The sequence below is a fragment of the Antechinus flavipes genome, chromosome 3, assembly GCF_016432865.1.
Source record: "Antechinus flavipes isolate AdamAnt ecotype Samford, QLD, Australia chromosome 3, AdamAnt_v2, whole genome shotgun sequence".
In the NCBI taxonomy this organism is placed as follows: Eukaryota; Metazoa; Chordata; class Mammalia; order Dasyuromorphia; family Dasyuridae; genus Antechinus; species Antechinus flavipes.
In genome coordinates, this window is record NC_067400.1 from 612,326,043 (window position 1) to 612,344,476 (window position 18,434).

General features: G+C 44.0%; 3 protein-coding genes across 3 annotated transcripts in view; all 3 read right to left on the reverse strand.

Annotated features, from left to right (window-relative positions):
• FFAR2 (free fatty acid receptor 2) overlaps positions 1 to 1,231 on the reverse strand; it is a 2,668-nt gene extending 1,437 nt beyond the window's left edge. The window contains exon 1 of the mRNA XM_051988971.1: positions 1,132 to 1,231. The gene's annotated coding sequence lies outside the window, so the exon portion shown is untranslated. The remainder of the gene's footprint in view (positions 1 to 1,131) is intronic.
• Positions 1,232 to 12,663: 11,432 nt separating this feature from the next.
• FFAR3 (free fatty acid receptor 3) lies at positions 12,664 to 14,240 on the reverse strand. Its single transcript, XM_051988970.1, is given in 2 exon segments — positions 12,664 to 14,212; positions 14,214 to 14,240. Coding segments are annotated over 2 exon segments (999 nt in total). The 3' UTR covers positions 12,664 to 13,240.
• A 2,051-nt stretch (positions 14,241 to 16,291) lies between these two features.
• Positions 16,292 to 17,191, reverse strand: FFAR1 (free fatty acid receptor 1). Its single transcript, XM_051988974.1, has one exon. It carries the CDS (start codon positions 17,189 to 17,191, stop codon positions 16,292 to 16,294), a length of 900 nt encoding a protein of 299 aa, XP_051844934.1.
• Positions 17,192 to 18,434: the final 1,243 nt, after the last annotated feature.

Consider the following 18,434-nt stretch of genomic DNA (forward strand, 5'->3'; position numbering starts at 1 on the left):
CTCTCCTTGTCTCCCATAGCCTTCCCAATCCCATCTGACAGTGCAGAAAGAGGCTCTTGTCATGTTCCACTTCAAGAAATAAGAGTAGAGAAGGCTTTGCAAGAGTCAGTGTTGAAAACTTACCCATGCATATATTTTGAGAATAAAAGGCTTTAATAAAAATAAAAAAACAAAAACAAAGGAAATAAAGAGTAGAGAACCAGGCTCCATTATGGAGAACTGGGTCACTTTCTTGGGCTTGGATATGTGTTATATAAAGCCAAAAATCCTGCAAGCAGCCTCTGGTTCTCTCCTGCAGATACTGCTTTGTTCCTTGGCTTCAGGCAGAGCTGTAACTACAAGAGGAAGACCTGGGCTTTGCCCCCAAAATGTATGGGGCACTGACAGCACTTGTAAGTCTTCACTATTCTAGAAACAACAGAATTTAACTCCTGGTTAATAAGAATTGGCAAGCTGAGCTGAACTGTTCTCCTCTCCTATTCTGTCCTAACTTCTCTCTTACTTAGGGGGACTGGTTTGTGCTACTTGCTCCAGATCTCCAGATTCCTAGTTCAGGTTCTAGCTCCAGAACATCCGTTCTCCTGGCCGATCTCTCTACCTCATATCCTACTCTCTTTATAGAAAACAGATTTTCTTTCTCAGATCCCATTTCTATCTTAGCTTATCTCTGTATTTGTATGTTTGAGAGAAGCTGGTCCCAAGCTGGATAGGACTCGAGTGAGAAGGAGTAAAGGAGGTAGGAAAGGGTGAGTTAGCTAATCTAAATGTTCTCACTCTTCGGTTTGCCCTGTGACTTTTCATCAAAGGAGAGCACACAAGCTGTACCTGAGATAGGACAGTTTTTATTACTGCCTCTACTTCTAATTAAGAACCACTTAGGCTTTTTGGTGTCCAAACTAGCTTCTCAGTCCAACATCACCTTTGATCTCTCCCCTTTTATGGATCTCTTCCAGTTACTTCTGCAGGTCTGCTCCCTACTTCCACAGACTTTCCCCCTACATTGTCCCCCATCTCCATGCCTCATCCCCATATCCCATCTTTAGCAGAGTCCCCCGACATGACCACATCTTCAGCTATAATCCCAGCATCCCATTTCCAAGAGCACAAGTCATAGGAACCCGATTGCCTTGCCTTATCTTGTTGTCAGATGATGGCTTCTGGAATCAGCCTCAAGTGGGAGCCTTCCGTCTTCTAGGTCAAGACACAGAATTTTGAGAGCTGCTACCATCAATTTCATGCAGGAAGGAAAAAAGCAGGAAACCCAGCTGGCTGAGGCTTTTTATACCACGACTAATCACATGGTCAGAGAGAGGAAGGTCAGTAGTTGAGCTATCTCCTCTAAGAACCCAAACCATGTTCTCCTACTTCTAGCCTCAATTCTCACAACAATCCTGTGAGGTGGAAGTTATTATCCTCATTTTACAGATGATAAGACTGAGGTTAGCAAAGGTTAAATGATTTGTACAGGGTCACACAGCTAGTAAGTGTCTAAGAAAGAATTTGAACTCTCTGATGCTGATGGAATGACAGCTCCTTCAAATGTTTGTCATTGGGAAAAATTCTCAAAGGCTCTGGAAACAAATGCTCTTCTTCTCTCTTGGAACATTTTCTTAAAATGTCCTTTTTACATGTTGTATTATCCTCTTAGAAATGTAACTCTCAAGGAATAATTTACCTGTCAGATTTGTGGAAAGGGGAAAAATTTATCACCAAAGAAGAATTAGAGGACAATATGAAATGCAAAATGGATAATTTTCATTACATTAAATTTTAAATGTTTTGCACAAACAAAACCAATGCAACCAAGATTAGAAGGAAAGCAGAAAGAAGGAAAATAAACTGTATAGCCAATAATTCTGAGAAAAGCCTCATTTCTCAAATATGTAGATAATTGACTCAAATTTATAAGAATACAAGTCATTCCCTAATTGATAAATGATCAAAGATTATGGGCAGACAGTTTTCAGATGAAAAAATTAAAACCATCTATAGTCATATTAAAAAATGTTTTAAATCACTGTTGTTTAGAGAAATTCACATTTAAAAAACTCTGCAGTCCCACCTCAAACCTATCAAATTGGCTAAATGACAGAAGAGGAAAATGATAAATGTTGGAGAAGATGTAGGAAAACTGGGGCACTAATGCCTTGTTGGTTCAGTCGTGAACTAATCCAACTATTCTGAAGAGTCATTTGGAACTATGTCCAAAAGCCAAACTGAGCACACTCTTTGATCCAGCAATACCACTATTAAGTCTGTATACCAAAGAGATCATAAAAAGGGAGAAAGGACCTACATGTTCAAAAACATTCATAGCAGCTTTTTTTTTTTTTGTGATAGCAAAGAATTGAAAATGGATAAAATGCCCATCAACTGAGAAATAGGTAAACAAGTTGTGGCATATAAATGTAGTGGAATACTATTATGCTATGAGAAATGATGAACAGATGGATTTCAGAAAAACCTGGAAAGACTTACGTGAAATGACACTGAATGAATTGAGCAGAACCAGGAAACTATTGTATACAGTAATAGCAACATTTTGCAATAATCAGCTATGATATACTTAGCTCTTCAAAGCAATACAATGATCCAAGAGACTCATGATGAAAAATACTATCTACATACAGGAACTATGGTGTTTGAATTCCTTATTGAAGCATATTAATTTTGCTTTTGTTGTTTCGGGGTTTTTTTTGGTGGCTTTTCCCTTTTGTTATGTTTCTTCTTTCACAACATGACTAATGTGGAAATATGTTGCCTTTATTGCACATGTATAACCTATATCTAATTTCTTGTTATCTTGTGAAAGGGGAATGGGAAGAAGGGAGGGAGAAAAAATGTGAAACTCAAAATCACATGAAAAATGAATATTGAATATTACCTTTATATGTAATTAGAAAAAGTAATATGTGAATTAAAAAAAAAGAAGAAATTAGAATTTAAATTGAAACTTTAAGGAAACCAGGAAAACCTTGAAGTAGAGTTAAAGAGAGGGACACATTTCAGGCACAGAGGACAGACAGTAAAAATTCTGGGAGTCAGGAAATGGAGTATTAATACTTGAGAAACAAAAAGGAGGCTAAGGTTGCTGAATCTTAAGGTAAATTAAGGGAAGTAAGTTATAAGAAAGATAAAGGGAAAAGCTAATGGAGGATTTAAAAAGCCAAATACAGAAATATTTGATCCAGGAGGTAATAGAGAATCAATGGATTGATTGAACAGAGGGTGACATAGTCAAACTCATGATAGAAAGATCACTTTAGGAGCTGAGTGTAAGATTTACGGAAATGGAGAGATTCTTGAGGCAGAGAGAACTACCAGAAGACTTGGGTTAATGAAAATCTAGAGCAAATGTACTCATTCATCCCCTATTCAGGAGACATTAACAACGCCTCAACAAAACATCAAATGTACTTTGAGTGGGGATGTTCATATCTTTGAGCGGAAGGTATCCTCAATGGCAGAACAAAATTCTTATACATTCTCCCCATCCTTGATTTTATATGGTGTATATTCTCATTGTCTACTCAGACTACAAGTTTTTGTGGCTTAATAAACAATCTTTGAGAACTTAAAAAAAAATAAATCTAGCTTTTCCCCTCTTCCTTCTCCACTTTCCTGTCCTGAGGTTTTATTTTCCTTTCACAAGTAGTTACAATCTACTCCTCCATACCCATCTGTACACTTATTATTATGACTTCCTTTCCAAGATTTGTAGGAGCAGTTTATTCCTAATCACCCTAAAAGATCTTGAAAGTTATGGAATCGTAGATTTTTAGCACTCAACTTTGGAGGTCATCTAAGATTCCATGGAACAGATAACATAATCTGGGGCCCAAGGAGTCTCAGACTCTGATCTCGCATGGACTGGGTTTGGTCTCAGTGGCTGACTTAAAAGTTTATTCCTTTTTTCTTCATTATGCTCCCCACATAGCATTTGCTCTGAGACATCTCTGACTAGATCATGTCTTTAGTTTTCCAAATGTGGATAACAGGGTTTCCGGCTTCTGAATAAGCACTCAAGGTAACAAATGCATAGCAAGTAGAGGACAACCTTTATTTTACTCTACCAGAAAACAAAATGTAAAAGTTGCAAAAAATTTACAGAAATCTTTAAGCAGATACAAAGAAAATATATGGAACACTTAGAGTTCATAAGCAATAAATGCAATTATCTTTCTTTTCTGGGAGGTCTCAACCAGGGTCCTAGAAACCTTCCAAGTATTGACACCAAAAATGGAATTAAGCTTGAGGTTGCCAGTGGGACAGCAGCCACAGGGTCCTACAAAGTTTCTCCCAGACTCATAGCGCCACCCTGTGGTTTCAACTTCCCCAGAAGGCAAACATATTTGGGGACTGTTGGACAGGCAAGCTGGTACTGTCTAAATAACTAATCTTCTGCTCCACATGTTATAGATTTGGCCTCTTATTAATCCCTCAGCTATGGAGCCAGTGGACAATCTTCTTGTTCTAAGAGGCATTCTGTTTAGGAGCAATTTTATCTTTCTTTAAAAGATTAGATTCCCCAAATCTCAAACTTAGGGTTACTCAAGAGATAATCCCCCAGGTTGATGGTGCCCAAGAAACCTCCCTTTTTATGACTAAAAGACCAGATGATGAGACCACCATGACTAGGAGGAAATCAAAATCCCACTTCCTCCATAAAAGAGAAGGGTGTCCATGAACACCCTAAAGACCATGTAGTGATTAATGCTTCTGTCCCAGGGTAGCTATTTATGAGTACTAGGGTGGCCCCCTTTTCCAGGATATAGGTTCATTTTTGGCTCTTCTGCCATCTTAGAAGGTTGAAGACAAGGAGAAAAGGAACCCCAAAGGGTCAAAGGAGAAAAGGAACCCCAAAGGGTCAATCAATTCTGTCGACTCACTTGTATATTAGCCAAATCAACAAATATGTGTTAATATTTAGCACAATGTCTGGCATATGTTAATCAATGCTTATTGAATTAATAAAATTATATGCACTATATATATATATGCATATATATATATATATATATGTACTATTCAGTGAGAAAAATACAAAGGAAACACAAAGTTACAATCTATACACTCTTCATTATGACTTTCTTTCCAATATTTGTAGGAGCTGTTTATCCCTAACCACACTAAAAATTCTTGAAAGTGATAGAATCATAGGTTTTTAGCACTTGACTTTGGAGGTCATCTAAGACTCCATGGAACAGATTACATAATCCGTGGCCCAAGGAGTCCCAGACTCTGACCTCACATGGACTGGGTTTAATCTCAGTGACTCATCCAAAACTTTATTCTCTTTATTCATTATGCTCCCCACATAGATGTGCTCTGAGAAATCTCTGACTAGCTCATGTCTTTAGTTTTCTAAATGTGACAACAGGGTTTCCAGCCTCTGTATAAGCATTCAAAGCAGGTAGAGGACAATCTTTATTTCATTCCACCAAAAAAAAAAAAAATGCAAAAGTTGCCGAAAGAATATACAATACAAAGGGAAAATGTCCCTGCCCTCAAAAAGTTTACATTTAACGGAGGGAAGAAAATACACCCATATATAAGTAATATAAGATACAGGCCAGGTAATTTATTTGGGTGGGGAGAACATTAGCAGCTGGGGGGGTGGAGGGATGGAGGAGGGAACAGGACAGTTCTTGAACTGATCTTGGAAAAAGATGAGGGATCCTAAGAGGTGGAAGCAAGGAGGGAGAGTATTGCAAGTTGGGGGACAGCGGGTCCAAAGACTGGGAGGTAGGAAATGTATGAGATAAGTAGGGAGTGTGCTGGCAAATATTTAACAACCAATTCTTCATAAATTCATGATACTATTCCCCCAAAAAAGTTTAGTCTACATTATTAACATTTTATCCATTATGTCCTTAAGTCTAGACAATCATCAAAGTCATAAATCAAGGCACAATTTGTGGCATTTGCTGGTTATTGAGGAATAAATGTATACATTGAAAAATGAAATCCACTTCTTTGAGCCAATACAAAGCAACCTAGTATAGCCCCTTCCATGGAAGGAATTCAAGGAGGGAGATTTAGTTGGATCATAGAATTGATGGAGAAACTTATATACAATGAGATTCAAAAGCTGAGTTAAAGGCAAGATTGTACAGGGTTTAGAATATTATTGAATTAACGAAATTGTATGTACTACACACACACACACACACGTATCTGTATGTGCTAAACAGAAGAGTTTGTATTTGACCCTAGAGGCCATCGAGAATCACTGAAGTTTATTTAATAGAGAAATGCTGTAGGAATACTATTTTGGTAGCCAGTCCATTCATTTTGGGGGCAGTTACAGTCACTAAAGCCATCCTCCAGAAGGTGCTGAAGGATCCTTCCAAAATAACCAATTCTCCTTGGGGTGGTCCCAGTCACTGTGACTCATTCAGGAGTCTTGTTCTCACCAAGGTGACAACATCCCTGTGGGGCCGTCAGAGAGTCTAAGCAAACACACTGACTGTCCAATAACTCATCAGATTGATCAGGGAGTGGCCCCTGACTCCATAGTAATCATGAGAAATGGGGATAATCAAGGATATAAAGCCCTTTCTAGATTGAAATGCATTTTCTAAATCTCAAAGGATCAGGGATCTCATTCAGTTGGTCATTCCATTCACTGAAAGAGGATTGCAGCCCATCCATGACTGATGAAGATCTTGGGCCAGTCTTGGTCCACGGCCTTCCCCAAAACCATCCTTCACTTTTTCTCCAATCTACAGATGGGCCAGTGGAATATTCTGGTTAAGAAAGATTAGGCATTTCTACAGTCAAAGGTTCTGATAAAGGCCTCATTTCCAAAATATAAAGAGAATTGACTTTAATTTATAAGAAATCAAGCCATTCTCCAATTGATAAATCCAAAGGATACGAACAGACAATTCTCAGACAAAGAAATTGAAACTATTTCTAGCCATATGAAAAGATGCTCCAAGTCATTATTAATCAGGGAAATGCAAATTAAGACAATTCTGAGATACCACTACACACTTGTCAGACTGGCTAGAATGACAGGGAAAGATAATGGGGAATGTTGGAGGGGATGTGGGAAAACGGGGACACTGATACATTGTTGGTGGAATTGTGAACACATCCAGCCATTCTGGAGAGTGATCTGGAACTATGCTCAAAAAGTTATTAAAATGTGCATACTCTTTGATCCAGCAGTGTTTCTACTGGGCTTATACCCCAAAGAGATCTTAAAGAAGGGAAAGGGACCTGTATGTGCAAGAATGTTTGTGGCAGCCCTGTTTGTAGTGGCTAGAAGCTGGAAAACGAATGGATGCCCATCAATTGGAGAATGGTTGAGTAAATTGTGGTATATGAATATTATGGAATATTATTGTTCTATAAGAAACGACCAGCAGGAGGATTTCAGAAAGGCCTGGAGAGACTTACACGAACTGATGCTGAGTGAAATGAGCAGAACCAGGAGATCATTATATACTTCAACAACAATACTATATGATGATCAATTCTGATGGACGTGATCCTCTTCAACAATGAAATGAACCAAATCAGTTCCAATGGAGCAGTAATAAACTGAACCAGTGACATCCATGGAAAGAACTCTGGGAGAGGACTATGAACCACTACATAGAATTCCCAATCTCTCTATTTTTGTCCACCTGCATTTTTTATTTCCTTCACAGGCTAATTGTACACTATTTCAAAGTCAGATTCTTTTTGTACAGCAAAATAACAGCCAACTGTGGGATGGCTGTGCCCAGTGCTCTGTTCCGGGGGGAATTGCTTCCCAGATCCACAGATCTTTCTGGGATGGAAGCATGTTATTTTCCAGCCCTTCATTCTCTCCAGCTCCTTGAGGGGCAGCATGCTAGCATGAAGAGAAAGCTCTGGAGTCACACCTCTCTCTTCTGCTGTTCACTGCCATCTGGTGTACATTACTTAGCTTCCATACCTAAGTAGTGAAGCACTTGGACCAGCTCTACCTCTGGGGTAGTCTCCAGTTTGAAATCTATAATGCCTTCTCCCCCCAATACTGAAACCCTGTGGATAAATGGGAATCCATTCTCTTATCAACAAGCATTGCTTAAGAATGGAGCCATACTTAGTCCTGGGAAAGAAAGAAGAGACCATTTTTTTTTGTCACTTTCCATCTAGTTATTAGAAAAAGTCATTTTCTAGGATCTTTACATAAATGTTAATGAGGATCAAGATTTAACTGAAATATTTACCAGAAGTATAGTGAGGATTAGAAATCTGGCCTCCTACTGCCACTTTCTCCTTGATTCATTTCTTCCTCTTCATTTGTTGCCTCAACAGCCTCACTTTTTCTGGGTCTCAAAAACAAGACCCCTAATTCTGTAGGTCTTCCACCCATCCCTCAAGGTTCAGTCTAATCTGAGATCATCTAACATATCAAAGGAAGAGTTTAGGCCAGCACTGAGAAATCTGAGCAATCAGGCCTAGGATCTCTGATCTTCTGGGTCCATCATTCTTTCCATTGTTCCATTTTGCTACCTGCCATACATGTTGCTTTAGAAGTCAAAGCCATGGCCTTATCTCATGCAAGGATTAATGGAGCTCAATGGCAGCCTCAAAGTCTGTATCTATTAATTAGCAAAAGGTTTTCCAATGGGAAACTGTGCAGGAGACAAAGGGTGGGATCAGGAAGAGCTTTGGGGGACAAGACATAGGGAAGAAAGACAAGACATAGGGAAGCAATGGTCTGGGAAGTCATTCTGTTTGAGGAGAAAGGGATGGAGTCAGGAATCTCCCCTTATCTCAGACCCTTGTGCCCCTTACACTTCTTGTTGTGTCAATTGTTTTCATTTGTGTTCAACTCTTTGTGACCTCCTTTAGAGTTTTCTTGGCAAAGATACTGGAAGGGTTTACCATTTCCAGATTAGGAAGTTAAGACAAACAAGATTAAGTGACTTGGAAGGGGTATCACAGCTAGTAAGGCCAGAAATGAATTTGGGAAGATGAGTCTTCTTGATTCCAGCCTTAGCACTCTGCACTATGGCATACTTAGCTGCCCATTCAACTCTGTAACCCCATGGACACTGGTTTTTTTCCCCCTGCAAAGAGGCTGGAGTTTTTGCCATTTCATTCTCCAGAGTGTCCCCATTTTACAGATGAGGCAAATCTGTAGGGTCTAGGGTCACCCATCTAGTGTCTAAGGCCTCATTTGGACCCAATCTTCCTGATTCCAGTTCCAAAGCTCTATCCATGGCACCACCAAGTTGCCCCCTGGGCCTGAGGCGGCTAGTTTTCTATGTCAAAGTCACTGAGAACAATGATTGGCCATGCTTTTAGTTAAATACTAAGCTCTAGCTACTAGATGCCCCACTGTGTACCTCTGGTGAAACTACGTCTCGGGTTCCCCAGAGAATACTTCCTCTACCCCCCATATCCTTCCCTCTTCTTCCAGAGAGTGACAGGAAATGACTCTTGTAGTATTTCTTAACTTCAGAAATTTCCCTCCAAGAACTCTAGAGGGGAAGAAAGAAAAAAAAATGACTTGCATGAGCTGGAATCTATGTGTTCAGCCCAGACTTTTTAAACCTTGCTTCATTTGCGAGACCTGATGTTTCCTCCTCCCCTTCTTTCTAATCACCTGACTAACAGAGAACATGAAAGTGAGTTGCTGGTCATGCTTGAGGGAAGAAAGAGAGAGAGGCAGCAATGTCCTAACTGCCTCATCCCTCTTACACCTCCTCTCTTCCCTTCCTCCACATAAATACCAACTCACTCCAGCATTTAGTAGTTAAGGGATAGGATCGATGGTCGCTGATGACATTTCTCTTCTCGATAGGAAATTTTCCGATCTATTTGGTATTTCAGTCCCAACCACCTACGTCCCTCTGGTCTCCAATGAAGAGGCGGTTCCTGCTAATGCTAAGGCTCTCAGTTTTCTCTGGGATTATCCCCTCTCTCTTTCTTACCTCCAGTCTCTTTTTATCTGCCACCTGCTCCTCCGATGCCTGCAATCTTGCCCAGATCTTTCACATGCTTAAAAATGAGCTTTACTTGATTACAATGTCTCCTCAAGTTATGGCTCCATCTCTCTCCCGTTCACAGCCAAAACCGGAGAAAAAGCTGCCTACGTGACTCACCTCCCCCTTCCTTGCTCTTCCCCATCTCACAATCTGACTTTCTCCCCCATCACTCTGCAAAGACATCTTTCAAGGTTGCCAAAGCTACCATTTCTTTCTTGTACCAAGCACTCAGTAGGCACTTGATCAATCCTCATTAAATTAAATTGAGATTCATTGATATCCTTTTAGCCCAATGTTTTCAACAATGTTGCCAGACACCTTCAAAAACTATGAAAACAGCACCAAGGTCAGCTACCGCAGCAATGTAAATTATTTAATTTGAAAGGCTTCGAGCCAAGACTAAAGTGGAAGAAGAGTTGGTGTATGGCTTTTTTTGTTCAAAGATGACTGTGCACTTAAGACAGCCTCTGAAGCTGAGATACAACAAAATATGGATCAATTTTCTGCGGCTTGTACTAATTTGGGCCTAACAGTTAACTCCAAGAAAACAGGTCTCCATTGGCCAGCACCTCATCATCCAGATATGGAACTATCAGTTACAGCAAATGGAGAAGTTTTGAATGCTGTGGAGAAGTGCACTAACTTTGGCAGTCTACTTTCCAGGGATGTACATGTAGATGATGAGGTTGACACACGCAATACACATTAGCTCAGTGTTTTGGAGGCTTCGAAGGACAGTGTGAGAAGGGAGAGGTACTAGGCTGACTATCAAACTGAAGATCTACAGAGCCGTTGTGCTGACCTCATTGTTGTGTTCCTGTGAAACCTGGACAGTGTGCCAGCGCCGTGCCAGGAAATGGAATTGCTTCCATTTGAATTGTCCCGGGAAGATTCTGATAAGGATAAGAGAGCAGACACCGAGGCCCTATCTTAAACTAAACTGCCGAGCGTTCCAACTCTACTGAAGAGACTGGCCTTATTGTTCGAATGCCAAATGTACATTTGCCTAAAAGATTGTTTGTCAGAGAACTCACTCATACAAGGCAAGCACTCACATGAAGGCAGAAAGAAGGATATGAGAACATTCTCACGGTCTCTCTCAAGAACTCTGGAATCAATTGGGAAACATGGGAGATGCTGACACCGGATCAGCATGGTGTGCCCCCATCCAAGAAGGTGCTGTGCTCTGTGAATGAAGCAGAATTGTGGTAGCTCAAAAGAAACATGAGTTTTGTGGATAGAGCACCAGCCCTGAATTCAGGAGGACCTGAGTTCAATCTGGCCTCAGACACTCAACACTTCTTAGCTGTGTGACCCTAGGCAAGTGACTTAACCCCAATTGCTTCCACAAAAAAAGAAGAAAAGAAAGAAAGAAAGAGAAAGAAAGAAAGAAAAAGAAAGAGAAAGAAAGAAGAAAAGAAAGAAAAAGAGAAAAAGAGAAAGAAAGAAAGAAAGAAAGAAAGAAAGAAAGAAAGAAAGAAGAAAGAAAAGAAAGAAAGAAAGAAAGAAAAAAAGAAAAAAGAAAGAGAAAGGAAGGGAGGGAGGAAGAGAGGGAAAGAGGGAAGGAGGAAAAGAGGAAGGAAGGAAGGAAGGAAGGAAGGAAGGAAGGAAGGAAGGAAGGAAGGAAGGAAGAAAGGAAGAAAGGAAGGAAGGAAGAAAGGAAAGAAGGAAGGAAGGGAGGGAGGGAGGGAAGGAGGAGGGAGGGAGGAAGGGAGGGAAGGAGGAAGGAAGGAGGGAGGGAGGGAAGGAGGAAGGAAGAAAAAAAGAGAGGGAGGGAGGAAGGAAGGGAGAGAGAGAGAGAGAGAGAGAGAGAGAGAGAGAGAGAGAGAAAGAAAGAAAGAAAGAAAGAAAGAAAGAAAGAAAGAAAGAAAGAAAGAAAGAAAGAAAGAAACACAAGTTTTAGAGACATATCCACTGTAAATATTCATGTAGTATATATTTGTGTTCAATCCATGGGAGAGCCTTCCGAGTTTTTCCTGGCCTGACAAGTCACAGTCAGACATACTAACAATTCCAATATAATGATGACATCTTAGTCCTCTTCCCCAGAGAAGCACAACAACAATGACCGTTATGTGTCAGGCACTATGCTGGGTGCTGGGGATTAGTTGTGGTTTAGTTGTGTTGGTTTTTTTAAGCCGTGTCTGACTCTTTGTGGTGCCATTTGGGGTTTTCTCAGCAGAAATATTGGAGTAGTTTGCCATTAAGCTTTCTAGCTTTTTTGACAGATGAGGAAACTGAAACACAATAAGTATAAAATCCAAACGTAATAAGGGGAGATCCCCCTGGCTCGAGGAGCTAACATGAAGTGAGTTTTTAAAGGGATTAAAGGTGCACATGGAGATCATGGAGGGTAATGAGGGGACTGATTGAAGGGAAGGAGATGTGGTACAATGGAAAATATGCCAGCTTGGATTCAGAAGTCTTGGATTCGAGTCTTACCTTCAGTGCTCCCTCATCCCCTCCCCCTGATCCTTGGGCCAAGCTAGTTAGTCATGCTTGGATTCGGTTTTCATTTATAAAAAGAAGTGGTTTCTGAGGTACATCTTCTTTCAGAGCCCAGTTATTTTCCTTTCTATTCCTTTACTCCCACCACTACCCCTAAATTCAAACCTCCTACATAAATTGAGAAAGCAAGAAAGACACCAATCTTGGTTACTCTATTCACCAAGTTTATTTCTTAAATTTAGCTTTTATGATTTTACATAAATGTTGGTGGGGATCTTGATTTCATTGGAGAAACAGAAATTCATTGGAAAAAAACACACATTGGGGACTGGGACTTCCTGCATCCCTGGACACCTACAGGGTTACCAGGAGGGAGTGGGCTGCACTCCCTTGATAGAGTTAACCCTCCACTCAAATCAGTAGCAAACTACAGAAATCCCCCTGCCAAAAAATACTAGGACATTGGACAGTTTTCTAGGAGAACAAGTTACCATTTTTGTTATCTTTTTACTCCCTACAAGGCACGAAAACACCCGATTGATCATCCCATCCTGCCCCTTCCCAGGAATGGTTCCATGAAACAATGAATGTTTGCAACAAGTGGGAACTGAGTAAAGATTCCTTTGAAAGCTGGCTATAACTGGTCCCCTCAGATCAATAAATCTTTAGCTGATCTACAACTTGTACAAAAATTGTATTCCCAAGTGGACTCTTCTCAGCCGGTTTCCCATCTTCCACCCCTTTATCCCATCCCTGCCCCTATAGCCCCAAATACTCCTTCCTTCCTCACTCCATGGACTTGACTTTATGTCATTCTTTTAACAGGTAGACTGTTCTTTCTCTGGTCCATTTCGCTCTTGTATTCCTGACCCATTTCCCCCCCCAAGACCTGAAGTCTTCACCAGATTCTTGAATAAACTGTGAAAGTCCCTCTGGAACCCGGATGATGAGAAGTAAAAGACAAGAGGATCAACACAGGAGTTCAGAGTGCTGAGCAGCAACACATACCCCCGCCATCTTGGACTTTTGCCCTGGAAATAACCAACGATGTGGGATGTGTTGTATGGGCCAAAGCAGACCAGGAAATTGAGCATCGTGGCCCCTATCAGTCCCATCACTCTTTTTCTCCTCTTCAGGTGGTTCCCCTTTCTCAGGATCCATACCATTTTACCGTAGCAAAAGCTGACAAGAACCAAAGGCACTCCAAAGAGGACCACTGCCATCTCCAGCCTGACAGGCAGCACCACAGCCAGCTGCTCTTCCCTAAACTCCAGGTAGCAAGTCCTGTTGGATTGATGCTTTTGGGTGGTATCCTCCCAAAATTCTGCAACATAGACTAGGCTGCAGTGGGCACTCCCCAGCAGCCAACAGCCAACACTGACCAAGCCAGCCTGGCAGGTCCTCGACTGGGTCTTGTACCACACAGGGTAGGCGACCCCCAGGTAGCGTTCCACACTCACGGCTGTGAGGATGAGGGAGCTGAGGTAGATGGTGGTGAAGAAAAGAAAACCTGATAAGGGGCATAAGAAGAAGGGCAAAGGCCAGTACATGGCACTCGCTGTCTCAATCATCCGGAAGGGCAGAAAGACCAGCAGCAGCAGGTCAGAGATGGTCAGGTTGAGCAGAAGAACATCCACAGCCAGAGGCCGACGCCTCAGTTTACCCACAAAGACAATCAGGGCCAGCAGGTTGAGGGGAAGGCCAATGAGGAAGGTGAAGAGGTAGACAGAGAAGTAGAGCCAGTGGCTACCAGAAAAGTAACCCTGCACTGCACTCTTGTTCATGGTGGTTTCTGAAGGAGAGAAAAGGATTCAGCATGGAAAGCCTTTGGGGGCTTGGATGGAATGCTGGACTTAGACTCAAGAAGACCAATTAGTAGCTGTACAATTGGGGGAAAGCTACCTGACTCATCTGGGACTCAGTTTCCTCATGTGCAAAATGAAGGGAAAGGATTCCCACCCATGATCCTCCAAGGCTATGATCTATAACCTCCTAGCCCCTCATTTCCCTCCCTCCTTTTGCTCTCTTCACTAGCCTTGTAAACTGAGTCAGAGGAAAACTTCCTTTCCTCTCTTCTCCTCTAAGGCATCAGAAGACGCTTTCATTTTCTTGGCTTCTTCTTTCCTTTCCCTGACCCTCAGTCTCCCAACTGTTCAGACCTGTCCCTCCTCCAGGGGCACTCCCCCACTCACCTCAGCCTCAGCCTGTGCCCTTCCACCGTCCAAGTGTCCCTCCCTTGGCTAGCACTGGCAGAGCAGACAGGCCACTTGGCTACTTATCTCCTGAGTAAGCGCTGAGCTCACTGCTCAGTAGCCACACAAAAGGTGCTTTCAGCTCTCAAACCAGGGGATGGGAATATGCAAACAGGCAATCAAATTTCAGAGCAAAGTCTGAGCTCTCTTGCTGGAGGGAAAAGGCCCATCCATGGTCTGATGGACTGTATCTCCCAGGGGACATTTCTCAGGGTCTTAGGTCACAGAGACTCCCACCTGATTATTGAAAAGAGCAGAAATCTTCAGACTAATTCCCCCCTGCTCTCCAAGCCCGGTTCCCCTTTCCTCTCCGGTGGTAGCGGAGGCATCTTGCTCTGCTGATCTTACTTCTCCCCTCTGCTGGCCACAAGAGAGGAGGACACCTGGGCAGTGTATTCCCTCCTACTTTCTCCTCTTTCCAGGACACTTCTCCTCGCCCACCTTCTACTTTATGCCCTGAGTTCACATTTCCAAGTCTTTCCTGAGGGCAGGGGCCTCTGGGCCTGATAGCTAGTTTTTTTTATTTGAGCAACTGTCATGTGAAAGATGTAAAGCATGTAAAAAATATTTGCTCCAGAGCAGGTAAGTGGCACAGTGGATAGAGCACCAGCCCTGAAGTCAGGAGGACCTGAGTTCAAATCTAGTTGTGGACATTTAACACTTCCTAGCTGTGTGACCCCGGGCAAGTCACTTAACCCCAATTGCCTCAGCAAAATATATATATTTGTTCCCATTGGTGAAGGAGATAGGAGGGAGTGAAAGGAGAAAACAGAATAAAGTTAAAAGTACTCATCAGAGAACAAAAGAATAACCTGCAAGGAAGCAAAGAACAGATGGACACTCATGAATATTATTCCTTCTATTATTATATAAGTTTTCTAGAAATGGAAATTTACTGTTATATCTTTTAAATCCTTCCTGATATTCTGTTGGGCGCATGACGATGATTTGTTTTGTTTTATTTTTTATTTTCCTTTTTTGTCTTTATTTTTTCTATTCTGTTTTTTCTTATTTTCTATTTAGTTCAATAAAAATAAATAAGTTAAAACTACTTGTTCATTAAAAAAAAATACTTGCTCCCCTTGGCTCTGCCTGGCAGCTCCAGGAGTGAGGGATGGGGGGTGAAAAGAGGCAGATTTGGGTTCAATAAAAGGAGGGGAAAACCTGCTGGCATTTAGAACTGTGCAAGCCCAGAAGGGGCGCCGGAGAAGGAAAGGAGTCCCCCTGTCCCGGCTCTGGGGGCTGCATGATGGCACAGCAGATGGCTCCTGTCTTTGCTCGAGGGCTGCCCCTTCTCAGCCCCCCCACCAAAGAGTTTCTGGCCACATTTGGAGTTGGTGAGAAAAGATTGTAGGGTCCCAGTTAGAAGTCCCCAGAGGGGATGTTACCTCTTTCCATGTCAGGCTCCACTCCTGCTCACCAGGCCCTGCCTCCCCTTGGGCTCTTCATGATTTGAAAGGAGGCTGAAGCTCAGTCTCCCATGGAACAGACAGAAAATGGCCAGCCAGTGAGTCCCCTTGAGGCGGTGCAGTGGTTCCTTCTGGCCCAGGGGCCCCCTCTCGCCTTGAGGAGATGCCCAGGACCCTCGGGTCCCACTCCCCATCGGCACAGAGGCCCTTATTTCTGGGCCGTCCCACCCGGAGTCCCTATGGTACCGTGCCTCTGGCCAGCCCTGTTGCCCAAGCACCCTGACACCAGTGGATTGAGCACGGTGCTCCAGGATCCCATGATCAAGCCAAGCTTCCTCCAGTGGCCGCCGGCATCGGGCTTCACGAAGCCCAGCACATGGGAGGCGTTGTAGGGCCCCAGGCAGAGCAGCAGCGTGAGCAGGGCCCCTCCGGCCACGCGGGCGGCTCTGAGCTTGCGGCTTCGGCTTAGGCCCGAGCGGGCCAGGGCCCGGAGGCAGCCCACGTAGCAGAAGGCAGTGATGGCCAAGGGGAGGAAGAAGAGCAGAAGGGAAACGCTGAGGCGGGCCGGACCAGCCCATATCGGGTCCCAGGCTTCCAGGCAGACGGGGGAGCCGTTGATGGGAATGGTCAACCCCAGGGACTTTGTGCTGTTGTCCACCTGGCCTCCCAGAGTTTCCAGGCCAAGCACCAGCCCCAAGTGGAAGAGGACCAGCCCCCAGATGCCCACACACACCCCCCAGGAATAGCAGGGCCTCCGTGCGGCTTGGTATCCCAACGGGAAGGCCGCCCCCAGGTAGCGGCCGGCGCTGAGGGCAGTCAAAAAAACACCCCCAGAATAAAGGGGGACAAAGTGTATCAAGGCGAAGGCCGGGCAAAGTGAGGCCGGGAGAGGCCAGGCTCCCCCTGCTAGAGCCTCGGCCGCCTTCAGGGGCAGGGAGGCGGTCAGCAGCAGGTCCGAGCAGGCCAGGTGGAGGGTGTAGACAAGGCTTGGGGTAAGGCGGAGCCGGGCATGGGACACAGCCTCGCTGAGGAGGATGACATTGAGGGGAAGGCCCAGCGTGAAGGCAGCAGCGTAGAGGGCAAAGGAGAGCTGTGCTGGGATGTCCATGATGTGGGGAGGCCGGGCAGCTGCTCTCACCTCCACCTGAAGGCTCTCGGGCCCTAGCTTCTGGTCTTTGGAATAAAGAAAGGAAAAAAAAGGTTACATCCATTCTTCAGAGCTGAGAAAAGCTTGGGGGGGGGGGAATAAAACAGACAAACAGGGATAAAAAGAACGAGAGAGCCACGTTTTAGGGCAAAACGGACGCCTAGAATTCCAAGTCAAAGGACCAGATGCAGTCATTTCTTCCTGGTCTCAGCTAAGTCGGGCTCCCCCTTGGAGGCCCAGACACACGCACTGGCTGGCACCCTCCCCGAGTGGATCCTCGGCCCCCTTCCCAGTCAGCCTCTTGGCAGTGGGGCAGCTGATCCCCAGAGAGAGCCGGCCGCTAGCACTCACCTGGAACCTTGGCGAAGAAGGCAGCAGGAGCTGGACGTCTTGCCCAGTTGATTCCCCGGAGGACATCTGGGAAAGAGAAGGCGGGGGATTCTGGGAACAGAGGCAGAGTCGTAAGGATGTATGTGTGCTTGGAAAAGAGCGAGAGGTGACTGGGAACAGCCAGAGCGGGCACAGGTGGGAGGAAGCTAGGGCCTGGGCAGAGATAGGAATAACCTCTGGGGATGTCCTGAGGAATAACAGAGATTGGGGGACATTGGGTGAGGGGAAGGCTGAGGAGGGGGGGAGGCCCCGAGGGTGAGGGCTGCAGGACACAAGGGCACTGGGGGAGAAGCCGGAGCTCCCACTGGGGAATGCTGAGTTTGGGGCTGTCCAAGGGGAGCAGAAAGGAGGCACTCACCTTCTTGAAGCTGCGGGACGCCTCTGAGACTACAGGACCAACCCTCCAGCCTGGAGGCAAGAGCGGAGGGAGGGGAGGTCAGGGCCATAAACTAGAGGCGACCCTGCAGCCTGACTGAGCAGCTAATGGGGCATCTCTGGCTGCAGCGGGGGGAGGGGCCGGCAGCCTAGGGAGAAGGCTTGGAACCTCAAGGTCCAGCGCCTTGGTCCCAGTAGGAAAGTGGACTATGGCCCAACAATTGACTTCTGGTGAGTGGCAGCGTATTTGTGGAGAATCGAGGGACCAGAAAGGAAGACAATTGAACTCTTATGTAGACAGAAAGGAGAGGTCAAAGTTGCCTGGAAGAACACTTGAGGTTTAAAAAAAGTTTTTTTTCATTTATTTATTTTTATTTAATTTTAAATTTTTTATTTATTTGTTTATTTTAGCACTTGGATTTTTCGAGGGAGCCAGGTT